This window comes from Cyrtonyx montezumae, unplaced genomic scaffold (assembly GCF_038088225.1).
Source record: "Cyrtonyx montezumae isolate F1298 unplaced genomic scaffold, pur_monq_1.0 scaffold_25, whole genome shotgun sequence".
In the NCBI taxonomy this organism is placed as follows: domain Eukaryota; kingdom Metazoa; phylum Chordata; class Aves; order Galliformes; family Odontophoridae; genus Cyrtonyx; species Cyrtonyx montezumae.
In genome coordinates this window covers 7,408,309-7,431,264 of record NW_027071992.1, presented here as the reverse complement: position 1 = coordinate 7,431,264, position 22,956 = coordinate 7,408,309, and the positions used below count along the sequence as shown (strand labels likewise).

Here is a 22,956-nt window from a genome sequence, read left to right as displayed (position 1 = left end):
TTGTTATACAGAAGTGAAAAAAAGTGCAGTTCTCTTCAGCATATTTAATTGCTAAATACTAGCTCCTGTAAAAGCAATCTGAACAAAGGAGTAGAGCATGTATAAGAAGCCCTGTCCCTAAAATACACGTCCAGAAATGAAGTCAAACCGTAGCTGAAGTCAGTATTGGCAATGTATTTAGTAATCCCAGGTGCTCACAGAAAGCCCAGTAATTTGGCTGAGAAGTCTTAACACAGTAAATCTTATAGTGAACACATCTGATATCCAAAAACAATTATTATCTGAAGATTAAACCATACTTTAAGGAAAAGAAAGATGATTTTTATTAGATGAAACTGAAAAATAAATAATGGATTAAACAAATTAGGAAGGACACAGAAATAATGGTCTAAACTGAAATAAAGTATTATTAAGATGGATGGACAACTGAGGGGTCCTTTTAATATACAGAACTGCACTAACCAGTACCTTCTGGCTTAAAGACCTTAAACAGCTTCCTGGAATTTAATCAAACCAAGACAATTTCTGACAGATGTGACAAAGTCAAACCTAAACATTTCCTAAAAGAAAAGAAATTTGTTTTGGCTTTTTTGTTATTGTTGTTGTTTTGTTTTAGGATTCACTATTTCCTGATGGTATGCACTCAGCAAACTAAATCTGATGTTTACTGATACTTTTGGAAGAGCGATATATTTTCATAATCCTGCTCCTCCTGCCCCCACTTCTTCTTTTCTTTTTTGATCTTGTTTTTTCTTGAGCATTATGCTCCTGCAGGTGTCAATGCAGCATTTCAAACAGTAGCAACAGAAATCCTTCAGGTCTCCATTAACAGTCCCCACTATAAATCTACCTTCTTTTTACAGAGGAATAACACAAAATCTTTCTCCTGTAATATTCAGAAGGATAAATATAGCAATCAAACCAAAGAATGGGAATATTTTGCAAGCTGTTCACAACAACAGGATTCTACTTGTTTACACATAATTGTGCTATGGTTCAAAACACATCTATTTGGAAATACAATCATTATAACAAAATGAACAAAAAGAGCTTCTGGCTTTTTTTCCCCTTTTTACCTTCCAATCTTGTTGCTTAGAAAAGTGAAGTAGTCCCTCAGGGCTAGAAAAATTCTCTCACTATCTAATTGAAGAAATCTCCCCTCTTCTCTCTACTATCTGTCTTCCTCTTCTGCAGTGCAGGCAGACAGGGAAGCATAAACATGTGTTGAGTCTACAGCATATGTGCTCAAGAATGTAGAACAGCGAACAAAAGTTCATCAGACCACGTGTATCTATAAAGAGTTACTTCTCAACAACCTCATTAATCAAAAATCAGGCCCTGGCACCATAAAAATTTAAGACAGGGTAACTCCCAAACATGGTTACACTGCAGTGATGGTTGTGATTACTTCAATTCTTCACAAAGCCCCCGTTCCTTCCCAAAAGACCTGACCTCACTCAGGAGCCAGGACTTGATCACAAGGAACTTCACTGCACAGTAGAGACTGAAATACAATTCAGGGCCACAGACACTGAAGTCTCTCACTCTCTCCTGTGAAATGAGATCCTGCTCAAACACAACCTTTACCTGACTGTGGTCAGTGCACATAATGAAAGTGGATGAATGCTTTTCTTCTGAGACATGAAAGACCTTTCCTGGCAGTTGTGGCAGTTCTGCTGTGGTCCAACCCTTTGACAGGGAGAAGACCGGTCTGCCAACCAACAGACTGCAAAAAGAAGTGCAAACACAGCTTGCCTGCTTCCCAGCACAAGATTCTTCAGGTTGTCTCAACATTAACATTTCCCTCACTGCTATAAAATATAACAAAGCACTGGCTATGGTTTTTATGTGTGTGGGTTGTCAGGCACCATCACTGTTTAAACTGTCATACCGCAATGAGCAAGTGCTACTGAAACCTGTAAAATTCCAGAATGTTTTTAAAACGTATAATGAAGAGAACAGGCAAAAAAAGCTAACAATACTTACACCAAAAAAGAATTTTTGCTAAGTCAAAGCAAGCAATAATTCAGTAAAAGCTGCAAGGTTAGATGAATACAACTTGCAGTGCTGAAAGAAATATTCTACTTTCCAAAGTGCAGAACTGGTAGAAAGTCTAGAGAGTATTCTACAGAAGTATCAAGCATACTTTTCTTACAGTTACCATTGGCTTAAGACAGAATTCCTATTAACTTTTGTGCCTAAGGCAGCCTTTCACACCAAAACTGCAGATTAATAAATTTTTAAGTGGGTTTATTTGAATTCCATTTATACTCACTCTAGAAGATCGTGCTGCTACAATCCTGTTTTTTGTTGCCCGTGTTTAAGTACCTTTTTTTGCAAGCCATTGTTTATACAACTTACATTTCTGAAGTCTTAGAAACTGAATTGCCTGTTCTGTATTGAATTAATAAACCAAGATACAGATAAATACCTACAGAGCTTTCCTAGCTCCCTGTCTCTCTCTGGCCATGTTCACAGAAAAAAAAAAACAAAAATAAAAGGTAGCGCAAACAAGAAGCAAGATGCAAGAAAACTCAAGGAGAGATTATCCTTCTCAGTGCAAAGCAGGAAACAGCTCTGGTGAGACCCTCTTAACTCCTGCAGGAGTATGATTTCATTAAAAATAGTCCTCTCCTCAGCTGCTCACCCAACTAGCTGCAAATGCACAAATACACACCAAAGTTGTTCAGTCTTTATTATTCATCCTTGAGTCCCTGCTGCTCTCCATAACTCTATTCAAATAGTTTAAACAGTAAGAAAGTGAACTAGCAGTATGATGAGATTATGTATCCAACAGACAGACACTTCACTCTGTAATGGCCATGTAAAAATCACTACTAGCTAAGACAGTCTGAATGCTCTCACCAGCACATTACACCTCTAGCCCTATGAATGTATTAATAGTGCTTTTAAACTAAACTTCTCTCAACGAGGAATATTCAGAGCTTAGGCTGACTGTTATTGCCACATGGTGCCTGTAAGTTTTACTGCCAAATTACATCACCCCAAGCACTACTCATATCAAAAATTTAAAGACCATAGTAACAATAAATGCAGTCGAGATAACATCATTGTTTTTTAAAAAAGCACAAAGATGGATGTTTTCAAGTACACTTACCTACATTTTAGTCAGTTAGCTGGCAAATAATTGCATACATTACTATGCAATTTTTTCAAGTGCACAAAATCATGACAAGCTGTTAAAAACAGACCTGGAAAGACTCTGAGTCCTTCATTCACTTCAAGGGTAATGACTAGAGTCCGAGCTGTGATACTGAAAATCTGTCGTGGTGCAAAGTTCAAACCATCTGTTACCTGAAAGTTGAAGCCTCCAGACATTGCCCCTGTAGATAACAAAAACAAATTTACTGGTTTTTTTTTCTTTTTTTTTTTTTATTTTAATTATAGTACACACTGGACAGCTTCTGCTGTAGGTGGCACTGAAATAAATACAAAGACATTCTGGAACAGTTTTTGATTAATATTTCTGTATCTAAACTAGAATTTTATTAGCTCATAATGCACAGAAGACCATTTCAAGGAATACTGGCTAAATATCTCAGAGCTGTAAAGCAGAGTGCCCCTTCCCTTCTTCACTAACTTCAGCAGACCTAGAACCCAATTAAAGTTGAGGAGACAGTGGCTGCCAAATTTTCTACTCCTAATACATCTTAGGAGGGACCTGAGCATTTAAGAAGCTATTTTGGCACAAAAGTTAATTTTAAGAGAAAAGCTACTAGAATATTTTTTCATTTTTTATTTATATTTAAAGGATTGAATCAAATCACAGGTTGCTTTGTTTCTTTTTCCTCCTTCAGTTTTGCTGAAGATGATATCTTGCCACAGCTTAAATTATTTCAAATGATATGTGTACTTACAATAAATGCTCATTTTTTTCTTTGATCTTAGGACCCACGTGTAGTTTTAAACCACAAAGTAATAGCAAAATCGCTCCAGGAGACCAAGCAGATTTTTGAAGAAAGGCAGCTTTCTAAACTCGACAGTTAGTAGAGTGCTTTCCAAGACTGGCTTTGAATTGACTGTCCAGATTGTTTAATTAGGTACAAAAAAGATAATGAAAAATGAAAACATTAATTGTTCAAAACAGTTACAACTGTTCTTTTACTTACTTTGCCCAATTTTGCTATGAGATTGTTACATGAATATGTATCATGAAAGTACAACGTTGCCATGTGCTTTCACTTAAAGATCAACAATCCTTGCCTAGCAATAAGTTAACGTATCAGAAATATCAAATGTGGATTCTAAGACTATAGGAAACAGTTTCCCCAGGCAATGCTTCCATATCCAGCCAGGCACAGAAGCAGCCCTGGAAAATCGGGTAATATTGCTTTTTATTTTAAAAGCTTTTATGCTCTGATCTTTTCTTACAGTAAAAACACACAAGCAGTTGCACATTTTCAAAGGCATTGAGGAATCAACCACTTGCTTCAAATTGGGAGAAAAAGGCTTAGTTTCATTTGCTTTCTTGGAAAATGCACAGCAACTGTATGAGTGACATAATCTGAAACTCAGACATCTTCAGAGACAAGAACAGAACTAAATCCTGAAGTGCTGCTTAGGTATTATTTTATTACAATTAATTTTAAAGAGATACCTGATCAGAAGTGACAAAAAAGATATCAGAAAGAGAGTTGTAAAAACTGCACTGAGAAAACACTAAGGCTGACAAAAGGCCAGTTCAGTTCTTCCTTAAGGAAAACTTAAGGGTGGACTCCATACTGCAGAAGCTGGGCAGGGTGCACCCTGGAATGAAATGGAAGAAGAAAAGGGAAGGAATTCTTACACTGAAAGAGAGGTACAGAAAAGGAAAGGCCTGACCCAGTTTTGCATTTAAAAAACAGACAAAATCTAAAGGTTGGATATAAGAACAAAGAGGCAGACAAACTCACAGCACAGAATAAGCAGCTTAATGTAATTCACAGGACTGAGCAAAGATGAAGGGAAATTTTTATGAAGATAGATGTTAGAGATGTAAAAACAATGCATGGTAGTATTTCATTTGTACTACAAAACACCCTGAGAACAGAGAGCTAGTGCCATGTACAGATGCAAAAACCCTATGACAGCTGGAGCAATCAATGCCACTGCATGAAAGAACTGTCTCAGCCAAGAAGATGCTGCCCTTTCTTCCCCTTGGAAAGGTTCACAGTAAGCAGGAAAAGCAGGAGTCTGTATGCAGAGAACGTGAAATAGGGTACTTCCCAGGAGGAGCCAAAGAAGTCAGCACTTAGCAGAAAACTGAAGATAAAGGACAAAGCAGCTGAAGAGGAGGTTAAGAAGCACTGACAGCAAGAGATGAGAAGGTCTAAGGTGAGGCTGGGAGCAAGATGATCATAACAAGCCAAGATGAAGGAAGAAAGAAAACGATTTTTTTACAAGATGAAGGGAGAAAGTCTGAAGAAAGAAAAGAATTGAAATGTCAAGAGTACTTTCTGAAACACTAGAGGTCATGATGTTGCCAGAGCAGTGGCAAGAGTTGATGCATGACCTGTGCAATTTTACATTTCAAATCTACTGCACATCCCATATTCCCACTAACTGAAAAAAATTGAATTTGCTGTTCTTTTTGCTTTTATTAATCAAGATCCATTTCCTAAGGCTACAGATGTGCATTTGCCCCTTCTGGAACAGAATGAATTCATTTCCTCACACTCAAACTACCATCCTTCTAACACCATCAGGGTTTTTACATATCAAAGTTTCCCTTGGAACAACTTAAACATCTGGACTCACTTTTGCAATGTTTTTGACCTTTCACCTCCTGACCAAATTATTTGAGTAGGACACCAACAGCTCAACAACAGCTGCTTCTAAAGCAACTTCAGCAACATTCATGCACTCTGCAAGATTCTGCTCTGAAAGTCAGAGCACTTTAACCTGCATCGAGCCTCATGGAGTCACAGCAGAGATCTGGAGTGACTGGTGAACACTAGCAAGCCCTAGAAATAATTCCAGCTCACTCCAGGGGCTGGTGAGATAATCCTGTACCTCTTATAATCCTGTACCTCCTTCATCTCCTTCCCCATTACTCAACTGGTTTACCCTTCTTTAGCATCTCCTTTCTTCTCCTTTCAGCTGATGCAATACGATAACAGAGCTGGAGCAGATACACAGCAGTTACTGTCCCATAAAAGCCCCATCCCTTCTTCAGAATGGAACCTCACAGGGATGTTCATTCCCAGGGCTTCTTGGCACTGCTACTTAAGGACCCTGGAGGCTGCTCTGATTCCCTGTTTTATTGTCTACAGAAAGAATGTGTAGATGAAGCAAAAATAAATAACACAATCTCTCACTACTAGTGGAAGAGTCAAAGGCTATAGCAGAATTTCAGTCAGGTTCATATCACACATGTAAAGCATAACTTCATTGCCCAGAGCTCCTTAGGAGCATGGCTATACTATAACAGGTATCTGAGAGACTGCTAGTCCATTAATAACTCAGCACTGTGAAAAAGTTTTTAGCTGAGTCTTAATGACAATGGTCAAAAACATTGACTGCATATCTCTGAAATGGCTGTTACATTTCTGCGAACTGTAGGTTCAGTAAGAAGACAAGTTTTCCCACAGAACACCAGGCCTCCATGATGAGCACTCATGTAAGGGGTCATAAGGAACATTTCCCATCTAGGCTGTCAGACCACCTATCACATAACCAGCACTCTGAGATTTCTGTTACGTTACAAAGAGATTCTCATATGATTACAAACACAAATACAATGAATAGGATCAGTATATTGGTAATAGGTGGTATTTTTGAAACCACATACCATTGTGTACAAATACCAGCTGCCCTTCAATTATATGAGCCTGAGTAAAACTAAGGATGCTCTCATTTGGAGAAGACTTCAGAGCCAAGTGCCCATTGCTAGGCGGCGTAATTGAATATATCAGGTCTGATGGTGAGGAGTCCTTATCTTCTGCACAGAGGTCATCAATAGTTATTTCTGTGACTGAACCCACCCAAACCTAGAAAAACAAATTTAATTTGTTTAAAAAGAAAGAAAGAAAGAGAAAAAATGCATGCAAACAAACCTAAAAAAATAAAAATAAAAATAAAAATAAAAATAAAAATAAAAATAAAAATAAAAATAAAAATAAAAATAAAAATAAAAATAAAAATAAAAATAAAAATAAAAATAAAAATAAAAAGAAAATGAAAATGAAAATGAAAATGAAAATGAAAATAAAAATGAAAATAAAAATGAAAATAAAAATGAAAATAAAAATGAAAATAAAAATGAAAATAAAAATGAAAATAAAAATGAAAATAAAAATGAAAATAAAAATGAAAATAAAAATGAAAATAAAAATGAAAGAGATATATGCTGTACAGCACTAGCAGTTATGACAAGTTTCCTATCTGTCTGGATTTCTGATCACGGACTGTAATGATTAAACATGGCACATGGTTTTCAAGAAACAAGACCATGAAATAACACAAACAAACACACCCTACATGGGTTTGGATTTTAGACAGCCCAAGAGTAAGTTCTCTATTTGTCAGGCACTACCCAAACTCTTATGAACAGAACAACACTGTATTTTGATAACTGAGTCAAGGAGCTCCCTTCCAACACATACACATGAATATTATTGCCATGTAATTCACAGCAGGCACAGCATTCAACATGATCTACATTCGACTAGCAGAAAGGAAAAAAATAAAATGGCCTGAGGACCACGTGGACTCTAATGCAAATGGAAGACTTGTACCTGTACTATTTCTTTTTAACAAACTGTATTAGTCTCTTTTTCAGTGTACCAACAACCCACATTGATGCTCAGAGCTGAGACAGGTAGGAAACCATGCCTCCAACTGCTGCTTAGCACTTTGCAAATCACACATACAGACAAAATAAACAATGTATTTGAGAAGATAGTACAAAACCTACTACTTACTTCTGGAAAATCAAAATGCTTTTTTTGTTTGTTTGGGTTTTTGTTTGTTTGTTTGTTTTAGCTTAAGATCTGCACATTCTGCCAGATCCTCCTTTTGAGAAGAAAGAACTGTTATCTTGGCTTCATTTGAATCTTGCTAGATAATTCCTTGACTGAAAATTATAGGCTACTGCTATCTCTTCATCTTTTCTGTATACAGTCAGAAATACAGACAAAACAAAGAATATACAAATTTATCTCAATGTTAAGTAAAACCTCCCTATATTCAGTATACCACTGTCAGTTCTTTCCAAGCAGTTTGTATCACAGAATATAAGCTAAAAGGCCTAGCCTTCTAAAGACTTATCTTGTGGTACAAAACACATGCTGCACCATTCCTCTTTGTCTTCTGAGGGCCTCAGCACATACAGTAAGTGTCCGGTAGCAACATTATATCAAGTGGTTTAAGAGGTAATGTGATCCCTGAAAAAAAGGCATTTTACTTCTGCCAGAAACAAAAATCCATCAGATTTTTCCTTAACTGTAACTTACTTTTTTAAAAACTACAGAAGAAATCTTGAATGTCTTCTTAAAGTCTCTAGGATTTTTGCCACAACACTTCAATAGCGCAGAGATTACAGCCTAGGCTGTCACAAAACATGCCAAATGAAAAAAGACAAGATAGAATGATATGTGTTTTCTAAATAGTAAAAAAAAAAAAAAAAAAAAAAAATTAAGTCCTGCTACATTTTGTAATGGAAAACTTCTTGCAAATCAGAAGTTGCTAATTTCTCAATTGAAATTGAAATGCAATTGCTAGATCTAAGTTTGATGAAAGAGAGCACCTATGAACACTAAGCAAAAGCTGACTTATTAAGCATCACCAAATGAGTACATCAGTGCCATTGGTTTCTTATCAAGACCCTCTTATTTCCCATGAGTAACACTGTTTCAGATTGTTCTGCACAGTAAATAAGATGTCACATAGAGAACACACAAACACATTAGAAAGAAATACACAAAAACTATTGTGTGTGATTCAGGCTAATTGTCTGTCAGTTAAAAAAAATCTTAATAAAAGGAAAATTCAGATTGGTTTTCTATAAAAAGGCAGTGTCTATTTCCATTGTTCCAGCACACTGCCACACAATGCTTTTTAAAGTACTGTAAATGCTGAGTCCTCCATGACCTGTAATGTGATCCTCAGGTAATGAAAGGAGATATGAGAGCTAAACAGGGCTGTAGGGAAGTGGACACTCAGAGCAATGCAAATACTGTGCAGGTAGAGCTTATTTTCCACATCTGGAATCAAGTCCTCCTTGAGGAATACCATGAAAATTGTATCAGAATTTCTAGAATGTAGCAATACACAAATCTTGCACTTGCCTAACACGTTCCACAAGCATGGTCCAAAAAAAGGCCCATGACCATGCCTATTCTGCTCCACTTAAAGTACTCAGTTCATCAGTTCTTTCTCGTGTGCTGTGTATCCATATATAAATTTAAAGATATTTTAAGACTGTGGTAAATTAAGGATTTAGAGAAAAAAAAAATCAGCGTTCCAATTTTGTTTTAAAAAATTAATTGGCCCTCTTGTGGCAATAGGAGGATAAAATCATTTCAAATCACTACTGACAAACACATATAAACACACTAAAAAAAAATACAACCTGCCAAAATTTCAGGAAATTATGCAGTACTGTATAGTTCCTAATCTCTTCTCATCTTTCTGATATTAATCTCTTCAGCATTTATTGTTCTAATAAAAAAGTTATAAAGTAAATGTGAGGATTACTAGAATGCATTACTAAAGCTCTCACTGTAGTCAAATTTCCCTAATTTGTTATGTTAGTGTAAATATCTCAGCGTGTAATAAATTCTCAGCCAGAGGGGAAACAAAACAAATAAATAAAAATATTTGGTTGTTTGTTTGCCTGAAACTCCTCCCACTGCATTCATAACCTCAATCTAAGAAACAGACACTGCTGTTTGAATAAGGGATATCTTATGGATGCTCCAGAAATAAGAGAACCAGTGCTGAAAGACTCATTCAGCTTGCAGAACATGCTCTGATTATGGGAGTTTCATGCCTTTGGCTACAAGTCCCATGACAAAGGCCAAAACTAGCTAACATCACTGACCACATCATTCAGCTCTTCACAAAGCTACCTTTGTAAAATCTACCTTTGTAAGATCTTTGGAAATCTACTTTTTTACATTGTACAATTGTTCCTTTCATCTCCCTTCATACTGAGAACTCCAAAATTTCTGAGGTGTCAAGCTTCTGTCAATTCAAATGGTCCTATTAGATTTTCGTTTTCACAATACTGATCCCCTGTCTTACACTTCTGTGTATTTTCAAACTTTAAAATACAGTAAAAGAGCTATTGCCTTTTCAAAAGCAACACACAGTTTATCTTCAACATTCATCACTAGCAATGTCCTTGAGGAGCACAGACTGTTTGGCTATATTGAACATCAGGTCAGCAAGTACTGTCCTACAGAGGAATGCCTAGCTCACCTCAAATTTAGCCAGCATATGATAAAATCCCTTTTCTCCTACCCTTTTGGGATATGCAAGGTTCATGTGAAGAAGGATCACCTTTAGGGTATTTCTCCCAGCATGTAACCTGACTATCACCACACTGTACGTGTGTACATTAGTAACTATTCATGACAAAATCAAAGTTTATTTGTCAGCAACAGTTTAGGCATGATGAGCAGAACCACCATAATACAAAGGCAATATTGTGGCTGTGGGTATGCAAACTGCCTGCACAGCAAAAAAAGATCAACTTTGGCTAGGTTCAGCTGTGTTATCATTGTTCTTGGGAACCCAGGACTTAACAGCCATTTTTAGAAAAAAGCTATTTTCTACACTGCACTGGATTAGTTCTCAAAGCAGAATGCAGCTCTAAGCCTATATTGCACACAGAAAGCTACCAAACAGGGCACACATCTCTTGTATGCCACTAAACAAACATGACTATGTGCTGTGCTGATGTCTATATAGAGTACTTTTGTGATTAATTTAACCGTGGAAGGTTTTACCCCATTACTTGAATTCTTGTGAAGACAGTTTGTCCTTCTACTAGCAACATTTGCAAGGGATATGGTGCTCTGTGTTGTGTGCATCTGCAGTTTATCACAGACTTGCTGCAACCACTGAGAAGATGCACAGTATTACCACTATCACTGCTCAAAAATCCCATCTTGTCTTGTGTGAAAAGGCAATATACACAACCCAAGGCTATGGTCATCTCCACAGTAATTATTCTCCCTAGGCAATACACAATCAGATACGTGAAACTAAATACATTTTTAGATGCACAACACACAGCATTGGAACAATGGATGATTATCTATATAATGGATGAACGTGATGATTATCTACTTTCAAATCTATTTTGAAATGTCTTCTCCATCTTAACAGGCTCTCCTGCTGGTCTACTCTAACCACGAGTTACCCATTTAATTGTGTTTCTCAGAGCCACCTGATTTACTTGCCAGATGCCAGGGAAGAAGTCTTTAATCACTGAGGGTATTTTGTTTATATGGGAACATACAAACTGGTTCTTGTTACAGAGTGCAACAATAAAATAAATAAATAGTAGAAGGAAGGAAGAAAGGAGGGAAGAACAGACAGGACAGAAGGGAAGTGAGAAAGGGAAAAGGGGAGAGAGGGAAAAAGATCTGAAAAGGCACTGAACTGACTGAAGAAGTGACTTTTTTCAAGAGTGGAAGGTTCAAAAGCCAGCTAGTAAGGGAAAAAAGAGAGCATCAGTCAGCAGTTGTAAACTTTCCTTTAGGAATTGACAAAGTAGGGGGAGATGTCTTTTTTTTCCACTTCACAGTACCACAGAGTAATAACTTCAGCATTTGCAACAATATCTTGTTGACCTCTACCAGCCTAGATTTTCACAAACTGCATTGTATTATTCTGTTAGAAACTTTAAAATGTCTAAGAAAGCCTCAGAAGGGGAACAATCTGCTTTTGTATCAGAAACACCCAATATGTAGCAATGCACAAGTGAGAATGCTGCTCTCCTCCTGTCCTGTCCTTGTGTGGTGTTCAGAGAGGAGCAGGAAATAGTTTACACCTTAGCAGGTCTGACTCTTCAGTATATTTAATATCAAGAACCAAGGCTGCAGAAGGCAACAGTAAAATGTTTGCACTCTTGACATCACTAGCCCTTTAGACATACTAGCAAAGAACACCACAATACAGCAGTGTTGCTGTATTTAGGCGTCTATATATAGAGATATATAGATATATAGATATATAGGCGTCTACCCCAGAAAGCTGTATGTTAGTCTAAGAGATTTCATATAAGCTTAAGGTTAAGATAAAGTTTCAGCAGCCCTCAATATATTCTTTTACACTAAAGCAGCAGAAAATATTCTTCATGACATCACCTAAACATTCCGCATTCTATATCCTAAATGCAAATTACCCACGTACTACCTACCTTCATTAGCACAATTTGATTTAAATTCCATGCCTGACACTTACTGTACTGAATATCCGAACAGATACAAAACCAAAACTGTTTATGAAAGTACATTCAATGATATCAGGTTAGAAATCAACATTTTAAAATTACGACAAACATACCTGAAGAATTCTGTTAGCTTTTATAACAGGAGCTTCATCGTTCATTGTATTAACTGTTACAAACATTGTTTGGGGCAGGCTTTGTTTCTGTAATTCTGTGTTATTAACTATAACGGTAAAATTGTCCATTAGTTCTTCACTGCCATCATGAACATAGTAGATTAATTCTTGTTCCATCTGAAAAATATAACAATCTAAAAAACTAAATATGCTAAAAGAAAATGAATGTGACATAGAAAAAAAACAAAACCATGTAAATCTAGTCAAGTGCTCTGAATTGCCTCAGCTTTTTATGACTCCAAAGAATTTATTTATGGTCATATCTGATCTGTATCTCTGCTCTTGTTTTGCCCACTACAGCAAATTTTACAGCTCTATACCTCTAGCCAGCTTAAGTTGCCAGTCTTGGCATTTCTCTTCATCCTGAAGAGAAAATAGTGGGATTCATTCTCACTGTATTTACATTCCCTTGCAGCTACAAATGGAAAAAAACTGAGTATGAATAGATGGTGACTTATCATATCATTTTCCTTTTTAGAGCAAATAAACTGAAAATTAGCTTCTCACACATGTATTTACTCTCTATGAACAAATATATAATCTTAAAAAAAAAAAAGTTTCCACATTCTCCTTGTTCAGTTTACATATAATTTCATTTAGTCTTCAGTTCTTCTCAAGACGTACCCAGAAATGCAAGAGGCTCATCATTCACTTGTGTCTATAGCTCACTGCTTTGTTTGACCAGTGGCACCCAAGGATGTGATGCGGTTGACCAAAAAAACCAGCCACCCTCCCTCTGGACACTAGATGACCAGAAGCAGTTATCTCTGTTACAAGCCCCAAACAAAGCTCAAACTTCCGCATCTTACCATCCTCCCACTCCAGACAAAAATTAGCATTTAACAACAGAAAGAAAAAGAATTAATCATGACAATGAATCTAAATGCATTACCTGTTTTTTGGTAAATTTGTTTAACTTTATTCCAGGAATGTTAAAATCTTCAAAATACCCATGCTTTGGCTGGTCAACTAAAATAATTTCATAGCTGAGTCCTCCAAAGAGTCTACTAGAAAATTGTAGATAGTCTTCCACCAGGGCTTTCGAGCCACCTTCAGTTACTGTGAAGTTCTTTACTTTCAAGGAAATCATTCTGGGAATAATGTCAACTGAGATTTCTATTCCGTTCATGGTTTGGACACCATTGGTCACATCCAGAGAAAAACGGTCACTTAGTTGGTCAGAAACTGTCTGCACATACTGAACTTTGCCCTCATCAACATCTTTCTGCGTGAAGGTCAGAACCGGCTCAGCACCAAGATAACTCCTTTCTGATGAAAACTTCTGAATATATCCATGTAATGGATGTTGTCTTACTGTGAACACGATCTCAGATGGAGAACTGTTTTCATAGGCAACCTTAAATTGGAAAAACACAAGAATTACTTAAATAAATTATCATATTTATGTTTAATTCTCTTGTTCTGAATTTGTCACTCCTAGCCTCAGGATCATCTAACTAATGAAGTGCCAGTCCTTGCCTGGAGTACAGGTATACCTGCAGATTTTTAATATACAATAGTTATTAAAATAGGCATGTATTGGATGACATGAGATTGTATTGCAACCCTGAATATGTTTTGTAAATCTTGAAAGAACACACACAGGAATTAACTAATTGAGAGCTGCAGACTCCTGCCAGAAACAAGGACTTACAGTCAATGCAGCAGTGTGCTGCAGCAGCCCCCTCGTGGTGGTTATTAGAAGGCAGCAAGAAGACAATAGGGAGCATTATCTAGTATTAACAAACAAGGTAACACTCCTGTTTGTGACTTTTATGTTTTTAAAATTTTGGATCATTATTATTGAACTTGCTACCAATTTAATGAAAAGAAATTCTTTCTTCCCTGGCATATTCCATCAAGTTAGCTCAGAATGATACATGAAAATAAATACAACTAGCAGTCACAACTAATGGTGACAAGTGAAAATCTTAACTCTCTTAAGCACCAATAACTATCAGTGTCAAAGACTACAGTCAGTCCTTCTGTTTAACATAACTGGTTTTCTTTCCTAGCAATGGAAGCCTGCTAGTGTCAGACTCTCTCCAGAACATGAAAACCAAAAGAGCTAAAGAAGAAAAAGAAGAAAATTTTGGTGATAGTCTGCAGATTCTGCAATGGCTGAGAAAGCAGAGAAGAAAACTTACTACTAGAGTGGAGAAATGGCCAATACTGTTCACTAACAATATAGTTAACTTACCTGCAGTTCTCCTTTACTGATCTTAACTGGTTTTCCTTCTTCAACTAAGAGACTGTTATTGTTCACAATCCTTGGTGGCCACTGATGACTTTCATAATACATGCGAACATACACAACAGCATCAAGATGGACATCTTTAGCACAGACTGTAAAGTTAAATGTGTCAATAAGGTTGTTGCTGTCATCATGCCTGTAGATCACGTACCCCCTTATCAGATCGAGCTGAGTGAAGGAGTCTCTCATTAAACTATTTACAGATATTCTTCCATATTTTGGAAAAGTGGTTATTTCAAATGTAATCTCATAATCATTTCTGATGTCTTGGTTTGTAATAGCACTTAGGTTAGCTGTTGTAACAACTTCCTCTTTTCCTTTTTGAACCAACAGGCCTGTATTATTTGCCAAGCTAACATAAGGATCAGTGGCATTAACTTCTAGAAGGAAAGATGTATAGTGTTTGCCATCTGTCACAAAGAGCACAAAACGCCCAAAATCTGCACCATGGTGTAAAAATAAGACTTGTTTTTGCTCCAGGTCTGCTTGTTTGAATTGATAGAGTCTGTGTAATGAATCGTTTGTTAGCACCAAATCCCCGTTGGAAATGCCACGTCTAGTGTATAGCAGCTGCCCATCTTCAAAATCAGAATCAGGATCATGATAGCAAAGATCTGCCAAAGTTAATAACCGCTGTCCATTTCTCACAATGTTAAACACTTTATCAACAACACGTACTGGCTTTTCATCATTCTTCAGCTGGATAGAAATGTTGAATCTAATTTCTACTGAGGGAGGTTCTACTTCAGGATCAAAGTTTGCCCACTCTCTTGATCCTTCATTAGAAGCTCTGACAAGAAATTCATCAAACACTGTCTCCGAATCATCATGCACGTACATAAGGTGCCCATCAGTTATATCTTCATTAGTGAAAGTGGTGAGACTGCTGTTACTCTCAAAAGAATCTGAAAAATTAATGAGTCTTAATTTCCCATGTTTAGGAAACTTTAAAACTGTATACTGGAAAGTTTTATTATCCAGCGTTTGCACAAATAATTTTGAGCTTGTTATTAATTCTCCTTCACCTTCGGTAACTGTTAAGCCATTATTAATTAAAACTATGTTCCTAAAATCTGATTTGATGTAGATTTCAAAGTCAAAGACATTTGATTCCAAATACTTCGTAGAGATGAGGAATTTAAATGAATCACAGTTGTCTTCATATCTGCTTACTAACTCATATGCCACTTTTTGATCAGCAATATCTTTCTGGCTAAAGACTGAATCTCTTTTCAAAGACTGGTCATTAAGCAGTATTCGTCCACTCTTTGGTAGGGACAGCAATTTAAAATGAAGCTCATCATCAGGTATTTCTTGACCCACAAGCACAGCAAAAAGATGATCTGAATTCAAGTATTTCTTTTTAGATTTTTCAATTTCTAGAGGAGAATATTTCAATAAACTGTACCTCAACCATTTCACTTGGATTGGAAACACGTACTCTTCACTGATTCTGTTTCCTATGCTAACTTTGAATTTAAATTGGTCAGTAATATTTTGCAGCTGAATTTCTTTAAAAGTGCTACAGTATCTTACACGGCTGCGCTGAATGGAGCGCTGAGAGAAAGAGTTGATTTGCTTCCATTCCCCACTTGAATGCTGCCTTTGAACCTCCCCAAATTGGGGTGAATCCGTGATATCATACCGTATCTCCAGCTCTTGGGGGTTGGCATTTGTCTCAACTGTCAGATGACTGGATGTGATTACAGCTGTAGCACCCTGGACAAGTTTTATTCCTGAGTTGTTAACAACTTTGAAATCCAAAGGAATTGCCATGACGCGTAGCACAACGGTGTTGCTCACTTTCTCACCATCATTTGCTCTCAAAACAATCCTTGAGTTCCTGACACCTGTGTGGACAAAGAAAATATTGCCTCTTCTTAAGTCCTCAGTAGAAAAAGTAGTAATAGCCTTTCCAGGATGCTTTGAATTTTCTAAATATCCTGCATTTGCATTAAGATTTCCAAGCACTGAAAGACCGAGGTCCAGAGGATCTGTATCGTTATCTAATACTTTTATCAAGTCAGTAGTCAAACGTTTCTTTGAGTTTTCTATTAAAAGAAGCAAGTTTCCCTCAGCAAGTGTGATCTCAGGAGCATCATTTACTGGAGTGATGGTAATGCTAAACATATACTCCTCATTTGTTTGCAAATACGGAGGCAGAATATTTTTATTGTTTGCAGAAATTGAGAAATTAAAATAATCATAAGTATCTTCAGAGCCATCATGGATGTACAGAATCTTCTCTCGCCACACATCCTGCAAAGTAAACATATTCACCTCCTGCACCAGTTCAGTGCCTAGTTTCAAGTTACCATGTGATGGTGGTTCCTTTATTTCAAAAAGAACTTGTGATTGACTAATCCTTAATTTCTGAAAGTCTAAGTTGACTTGAATATGTTTAGATTCAAGTGAGGCTTGTCCACCTTCTTGAACAATCAAGTTACTCAGAACTAAAAGGTGGCTTTTATCTTCCTGTCCCAGAGGGACAGAGTTTTCAGGCAAAATGGCAAGGGTTGGGGCTGCTTTTACAGTAGGATATTTTACAGCCATCTCTGAAGAAAGATTTGTATTAAAAGCATTTTCTGTTTCACATCCAGCTGAAATATCCTTCGTTACTTGAACATTTTTAAGTGATTTCTTTTCTGAATTGACTTTTATGTCTCTTAAGCAACCCTTGAATGACCTTCCTCTGGCATACTTCCCAGACACAGAGGTTAGGTCTAACTTAATCACTTCCAATCGTTTACTGTCATCTACACCACCTACAAAGAGAGACCCATTCAGAAGTGACAGCTTGTTTTGGGGAGGAAATGATTTTTTCACAGTTTCTTTATCCAGTGTCAGTTGTAAATATTCTGCAGTAAATTTCAGTTTAACATAATGCCAATGACTGTCATTGACTGACCTAAGAGAGGAAAGCTGAGTTTTACTCTTATGCTTTCCAATATAGGCTTTAATCAATCCATCTTCCACTTCCATTGCAATGAAATCTCCTTCTTGTCCAGGATAATAAAGCAGTAAGCCACGTGCAGCTGAGGTTTGTAATGCATACTCCAAGATTCCCTCACCATCAACATTCCATATCGGGAAAGAAACATAGGATCTGGAACTAAAAAAACTGATGGGTTCATCTTCACCTGCGAAGAACTCATCGCTGCATCCCATTGAAACTTCATTGACTTTTTTAAAGCCAGAAGATCTCAGGGGCATCAGAATGTCTAGCTGATTAAATAACACATCATCAATACATCCTCGAAAGCTGGGCAGTGCTCCAACGAAGTAAGGAACGTCAAGTTCAGTAGTACCACCTAGGTAGAACCCATGATCAATATTTAATTCACAGAGAGATCCAGGCACTTTTGCGGTAGTCCTATCATTTTTATCAATTAACAATGTGATATTATCATGTTCATGATGCAGTTCAATCAAGTGCCAAGCTAAATCATTCAGATGAGATCTTTGCTGAGAATGCAGTATTCGTTCTCCCATGCCAAAGTTAATTCTCAACTGCAAGAGAAAATTAAAAACATATTAATATCCAAAGTAATATTTCTTACAATCATATATTCATTCAGACTTTTGCTAGGTTAATTTTCATTGATTTTCATATTAAGCGTATTGTTAAAAAAGTCTCATTAAATATTTGTGTAGGTTCACTTGACATCACAAATTTGACTTGTCTAATTGAAGAAGAGGGAATGGACTCTAGCTCTCTAGTTTTGCTAGAACCAACAAGTGAGAATCCTGGTGACAATGCTGTTTCAAGAACATGCCTTACAAAAAAGTTATTATTTGGATCTCAGCATTTTCTAAGATGCTAACATCATTAAATCTGAAATTTTACCTAATCTAACCTCAGGTCTGATTTTGATCTTAGGACTCTCTAGAGATCTAAGAGGCTTCTAGGTAACTAGCTTTTTATTAACTACCATTGTAAGAAACATATTTTTTGAAATCATCAATTAAATTATGTGACACTTCCATTTTTTTAAACACAAATTTTAAGAAATGACAACAGCTTAAAGAAAAACTCAACAATAGAGGCTACACATATCTTTTTTGCTATAGCTGCAAATCATACCTGCAGATTTCCTGACTGTAACTCCAACAAACAATAATCTTTCTTCCCAGCTGCAAGAAAGAGCAATCCATGTGGCTTGCTTGTTAGAAACCGTAACTGTAAGGTTGTCTGACAGGATGCTTCTGCCATCTTCAATGCCACAAAACTATTACCATAAAACGATACTAAAAGAAAGGCAAGAAAGAAGAAACAAGCACAAAATTTAGTTACACACATAAAAACTTCTTCTCACTTGTATCTCATGCATACAAAAAACTTGCATTAACTCTCCACAGAATTGTCTATATATGTGTCTTGGTTGCAGATCTGTTGTTCTGGCTTTAGGAGAGAAAGAATGTTGATATATTTTAGATTTTGCTGAGCAGTGCTGCACAAACCACAGAAATTTCAGTTCCTCGTACTGTCCTGCCAGTAAGGACTGTGGGCATAGTGCACTGGAAGGGGACAGAATCAGTTCAGATGACCTACACTGGCAAAAGGCATACTCCACACCATATGGTGTCATGCTGAACTGTAAACTTGGGGGGAAAGTTGGCTGAGGTGAGGAACCTCTGCTTGAGGACTACCTGGGCATTGGTCAGTGAGGGGTGAGCAGTTACACAGTGCATCTCTTGTTCAGAATATTTTTTATTACTATTATCATCCCTTCTGATGCCGTCTTATTAAACCGTCTTCATCTCAACCCATGGATTCTACTGGTTTTTTTTTTTGTTTGCTTGTTTGTTTTGGTTTTTTGGGTTTTTTTATGATCCTCTCCTGCATCCCAGTTGGAGAGGTAGAAGTGAGCAAACAGTTGTGTTGCACTTAGATAACTGCTGGCTAAATCACAACACATATAGAAATAGCTATCAAATTCATTCTGCAATTGGTTAAGAGCTCAGTGGCCACATCAGTTTGGAGAAGAAATGAATACAACCCAGTACTCTTATCTCCAACAGCAACCAAATGACATCATGAGAACAGCACAAGTATATTTAACAACTTCTGTCATAGGAGAAAACGGACAGAGACATGACATCCACCAAGGTGGTTAAATCATGCTCCCCTTTATTACCCAGACAGCCTTATTCTTATAGTGTTCAAGACAGGAGCGTATAGAGAATAGCACACTATCATTGGCTGAGAGCCTCAGAGAAAGACAACTTTAAGCAGTTCCCAACAATTAACAGCAGTGAGAAACCATCCGGAGGGAGGTAACTCTTGATATCATCCTAATCCTCACACAGTGTACTTTCCCCTGAGCACTGTATCAGCGTGGCCAGCGCATAACACAGAGCCCAAAGGGAAGAACACCTGCTAGCTAAACAGAATAGACTACTGAGGACAACTTATTCTAAAAATACCTAGAGTTACAATTATCAGCAGTCTGTGAGGCCTTCTTCGCTGAAGGCAGGCTGAACAACATAATCACAGAAGTTTCCCAGAGACATCGTGGCAGCTTGGATTGCTCAGCTGAAGCAGTTCATGTCTGCCTTGCTGTTGCAGGAATTCTTCAACAAACTTCCTTCAAATATTCTCATAGAGTCAAATTATTTTCCTTTTCAGATCTTTCCTGGAGCTTGTCTTAGCTGGTATGTTTTTGTATTATTAAAGTATTTCTCTCTGAAGTACTTATCTAATTTCTCTTTGGGTACATGTAAACGTATTCATCTTCAATAAGTTCTCATATATCTCTGCCACAGACATCCTCTCTCATCTCAGGTAAGAATATATGCAGGTTCCCTGGCACACTGCAGAAACATATTCTTTCACATTTTCTTGTCTTTTTTTTTTCCAGGCTCAAGAGTCCTACCTACTCTGTCAGTTCCTGTATACAGCCATCAACAAACCATGCTGCCGTGTAGCTCCGTCACTCAGTTTCGTACAGACCTCCTTCAGTTCTTCATGCTCCTCTCTCATCTCTACTGCCTTCACAAACAGTAGCATCAACGAATTTCCTCATTTGATTGCTCCCTGCCTTAACTGCCTTCTCTATTATTATACTGAACAGCACAAATTGCAAGACAAACTCCAGTAGATCTCTTCTGCTAACAATCCCTCTCTTTCCCCACACAAGAAAAAAAAGAGATTTCAGCTTGATAATCTTCCCAGTTAGCAGTAAGCATCATATTATTTAGCTTCTCTGTCATAGTCATGCCCTTTCTAAGTGCTTTTCATACTGACAACTTAATCAAGGGATACATAAATCCTCTGTAGGATTTTTGTTCTTGATGTATTTACAAAAGATTTAGTAATAACTTTGGTTCCTCCACTCAGCTGATCCTTGACCTGCTTTTTTCAGGCCTGCCTATTTACACATATCAACAATCTTCAGCAGCACTGGGACACAGTCACTTAAAGACCGTACAACCAGTAGTGAAATATTTAGTTTGCATCATCCAGCTTCACTTCAGACAACTTTCTCATTTTAATACAGTTCTTTTTAAAATTAAGTGTAACTGCAGAGAAGTTGTTAGCTTTAATTGTTTGTGTTTCTACATTAACTGCCCTCCTGAGGAATTTAACACTTCAGTGACCAGTAGAAAAAGTGCAGCTTCAACTCAGATTCCAGGCTCCATTCTGCAAGTTCCAGAGTATCAAATCTCAGGCCTCATTAACCAGCTGTTTGATGAAAGAATCACTACCTGTAGCTAAAATTTTGCTGTAGTAGACAGAGATTTTAGGTGGTTTTCCCAAGAATGGGATTTCTGCAAACCCCAGAGACAAAAGCTAAGTAATAGCATATTATATTAAATACCCACAGAAAAAGAGGAGAGATTTTTAGATTACTGAAGTACAAACATTTCTTGCAAAGGAAGAGTCACTACAAAGCATAAAAACCTGGTTTCAAATTGAACAAAAAAGACCTCTTCCACATCATATGACTTCTAGCATAAAAGTAGTTTCCATCAAGTAGGTCCAATAAACCTTACAGATATTCCACAAAATACATACAACAGTAGAACAAAGGCTGTTTGTTATATATAGGGATGTTATTATTTTGGGGTTAACAAAGAAAATAGCTTAAAAAGTAGTACTGGGATACAAAACAGGATATAAGGCTCCAGTAAAAACAAAGAGTAATTTTCACCGATGAGATAGAAAATAGGTTAAATGCTGACAAGTGTTATATTACGTTACACATATTATGGTAGTGACTAGTGACTTTCTACAGAAGAAATGTAGGTGACTGATAGTATTCTATAGTGCTTTAGAGGCAATGACACAGGTAAAGGAGAGAAGTCCTCAGATGTCCATTTCAGCAAATGAAGCATTGAGAAACTGTCTTCCTGAATGTCACAGGAAGCATAATCTAGCTTTCTGAAACAATTCATCTTAATCAAAAATTGATTTCCCTCAAGTCACTGCAGTAACATTAGAACAGAAATATATGAGTACAAGAAGGATCTACTGTGAGAGGCTGCCACTCACACTACTGAGATTCTAAGCAATCTGCTCACTTTGTTATTTTATATTGTAGCACTCCTTTGGGCGGGGAAAGGAAAAGATTTACTGTAATTTTATCAGTGAGGTTCATAAGAAATTAACAAATAAAATCCAAAGCTTTCACAGACTTTAACACCATGAAAGTTTCATTATGATTATGGTAATACAGCCCACAAATTTCATTCAGGAATTTCTCTTTCAAAACTGATGAGCATGGTTGGAATTTGAAAATAACTTCTCAAGATAGCAGATTTTCATTAGACTCAAATATGCTGGGGGAAATAAACAATGGATTTCAGGGGAAGAAAATAAGCAAAAAAAATAAACTTATTTATTTATTACTAAATGCAATTTGGAATAACTAGAAATGAAGTTGCTGAGAGACAATATTTTTCAGTGTGACACTGAGAAACAGTTTGTCATGTAAATTGTTTTTCCTGAAAAAGAAAAAACAAAATTAATGCTTTTGCCTCCCACAGAACACTTCAGAGTCACAATCTACCACTGAAGGTGGGATAGGAAACTCAATATGAGGCACTGATCCAGCATCAAATGAGATCTCATGCAAAAACCACCTACTGTGCTTTGGTATGCTTTCTGCTTCAGTACCCACCAA

The 22,956-nt window shown here is 36.9% G+C and overlaps 1 protein-coding gene across 1 annotated transcript in view; it reads right to left on the bottom strand.

The window, feature by feature from the left end:
• Positions 1–22,956, bottom strand: part of LOC136050927 (chondroitin sulfate proteoglycan 4-like) — a 38,349-nt gene that overhangs the window by 6,394 nt on the left and 8,999 nt on the right. The window contains exons 2-7 of the mRNA XM_065740135.1: positions 18,915–19,078; positions 14,777–18,340; positions 13,469–13,933; positions 12,517–12,693; positions 6,791–6,989; positions 3,213–3,344 (exon numbers count right to left, since the gene is read on the bottom strand). Of these exons, the coding sequence (XP_065596207.1) occupies positions 3,213–3,344; positions 6,791–6,989; positions 12,517–12,693; positions 13,469–13,933; positions 14,777–18,340; positions 18,915–19,078 (4,701 nt within the window). The remainder of the gene's footprint in view (positions 1–3,212; positions 3,345–6,790; positions 6,990–12,516; positions 12,694–13,468; positions 13,934–14,776; positions 18,341–18,914; positions 19,079–22,956) is intronic.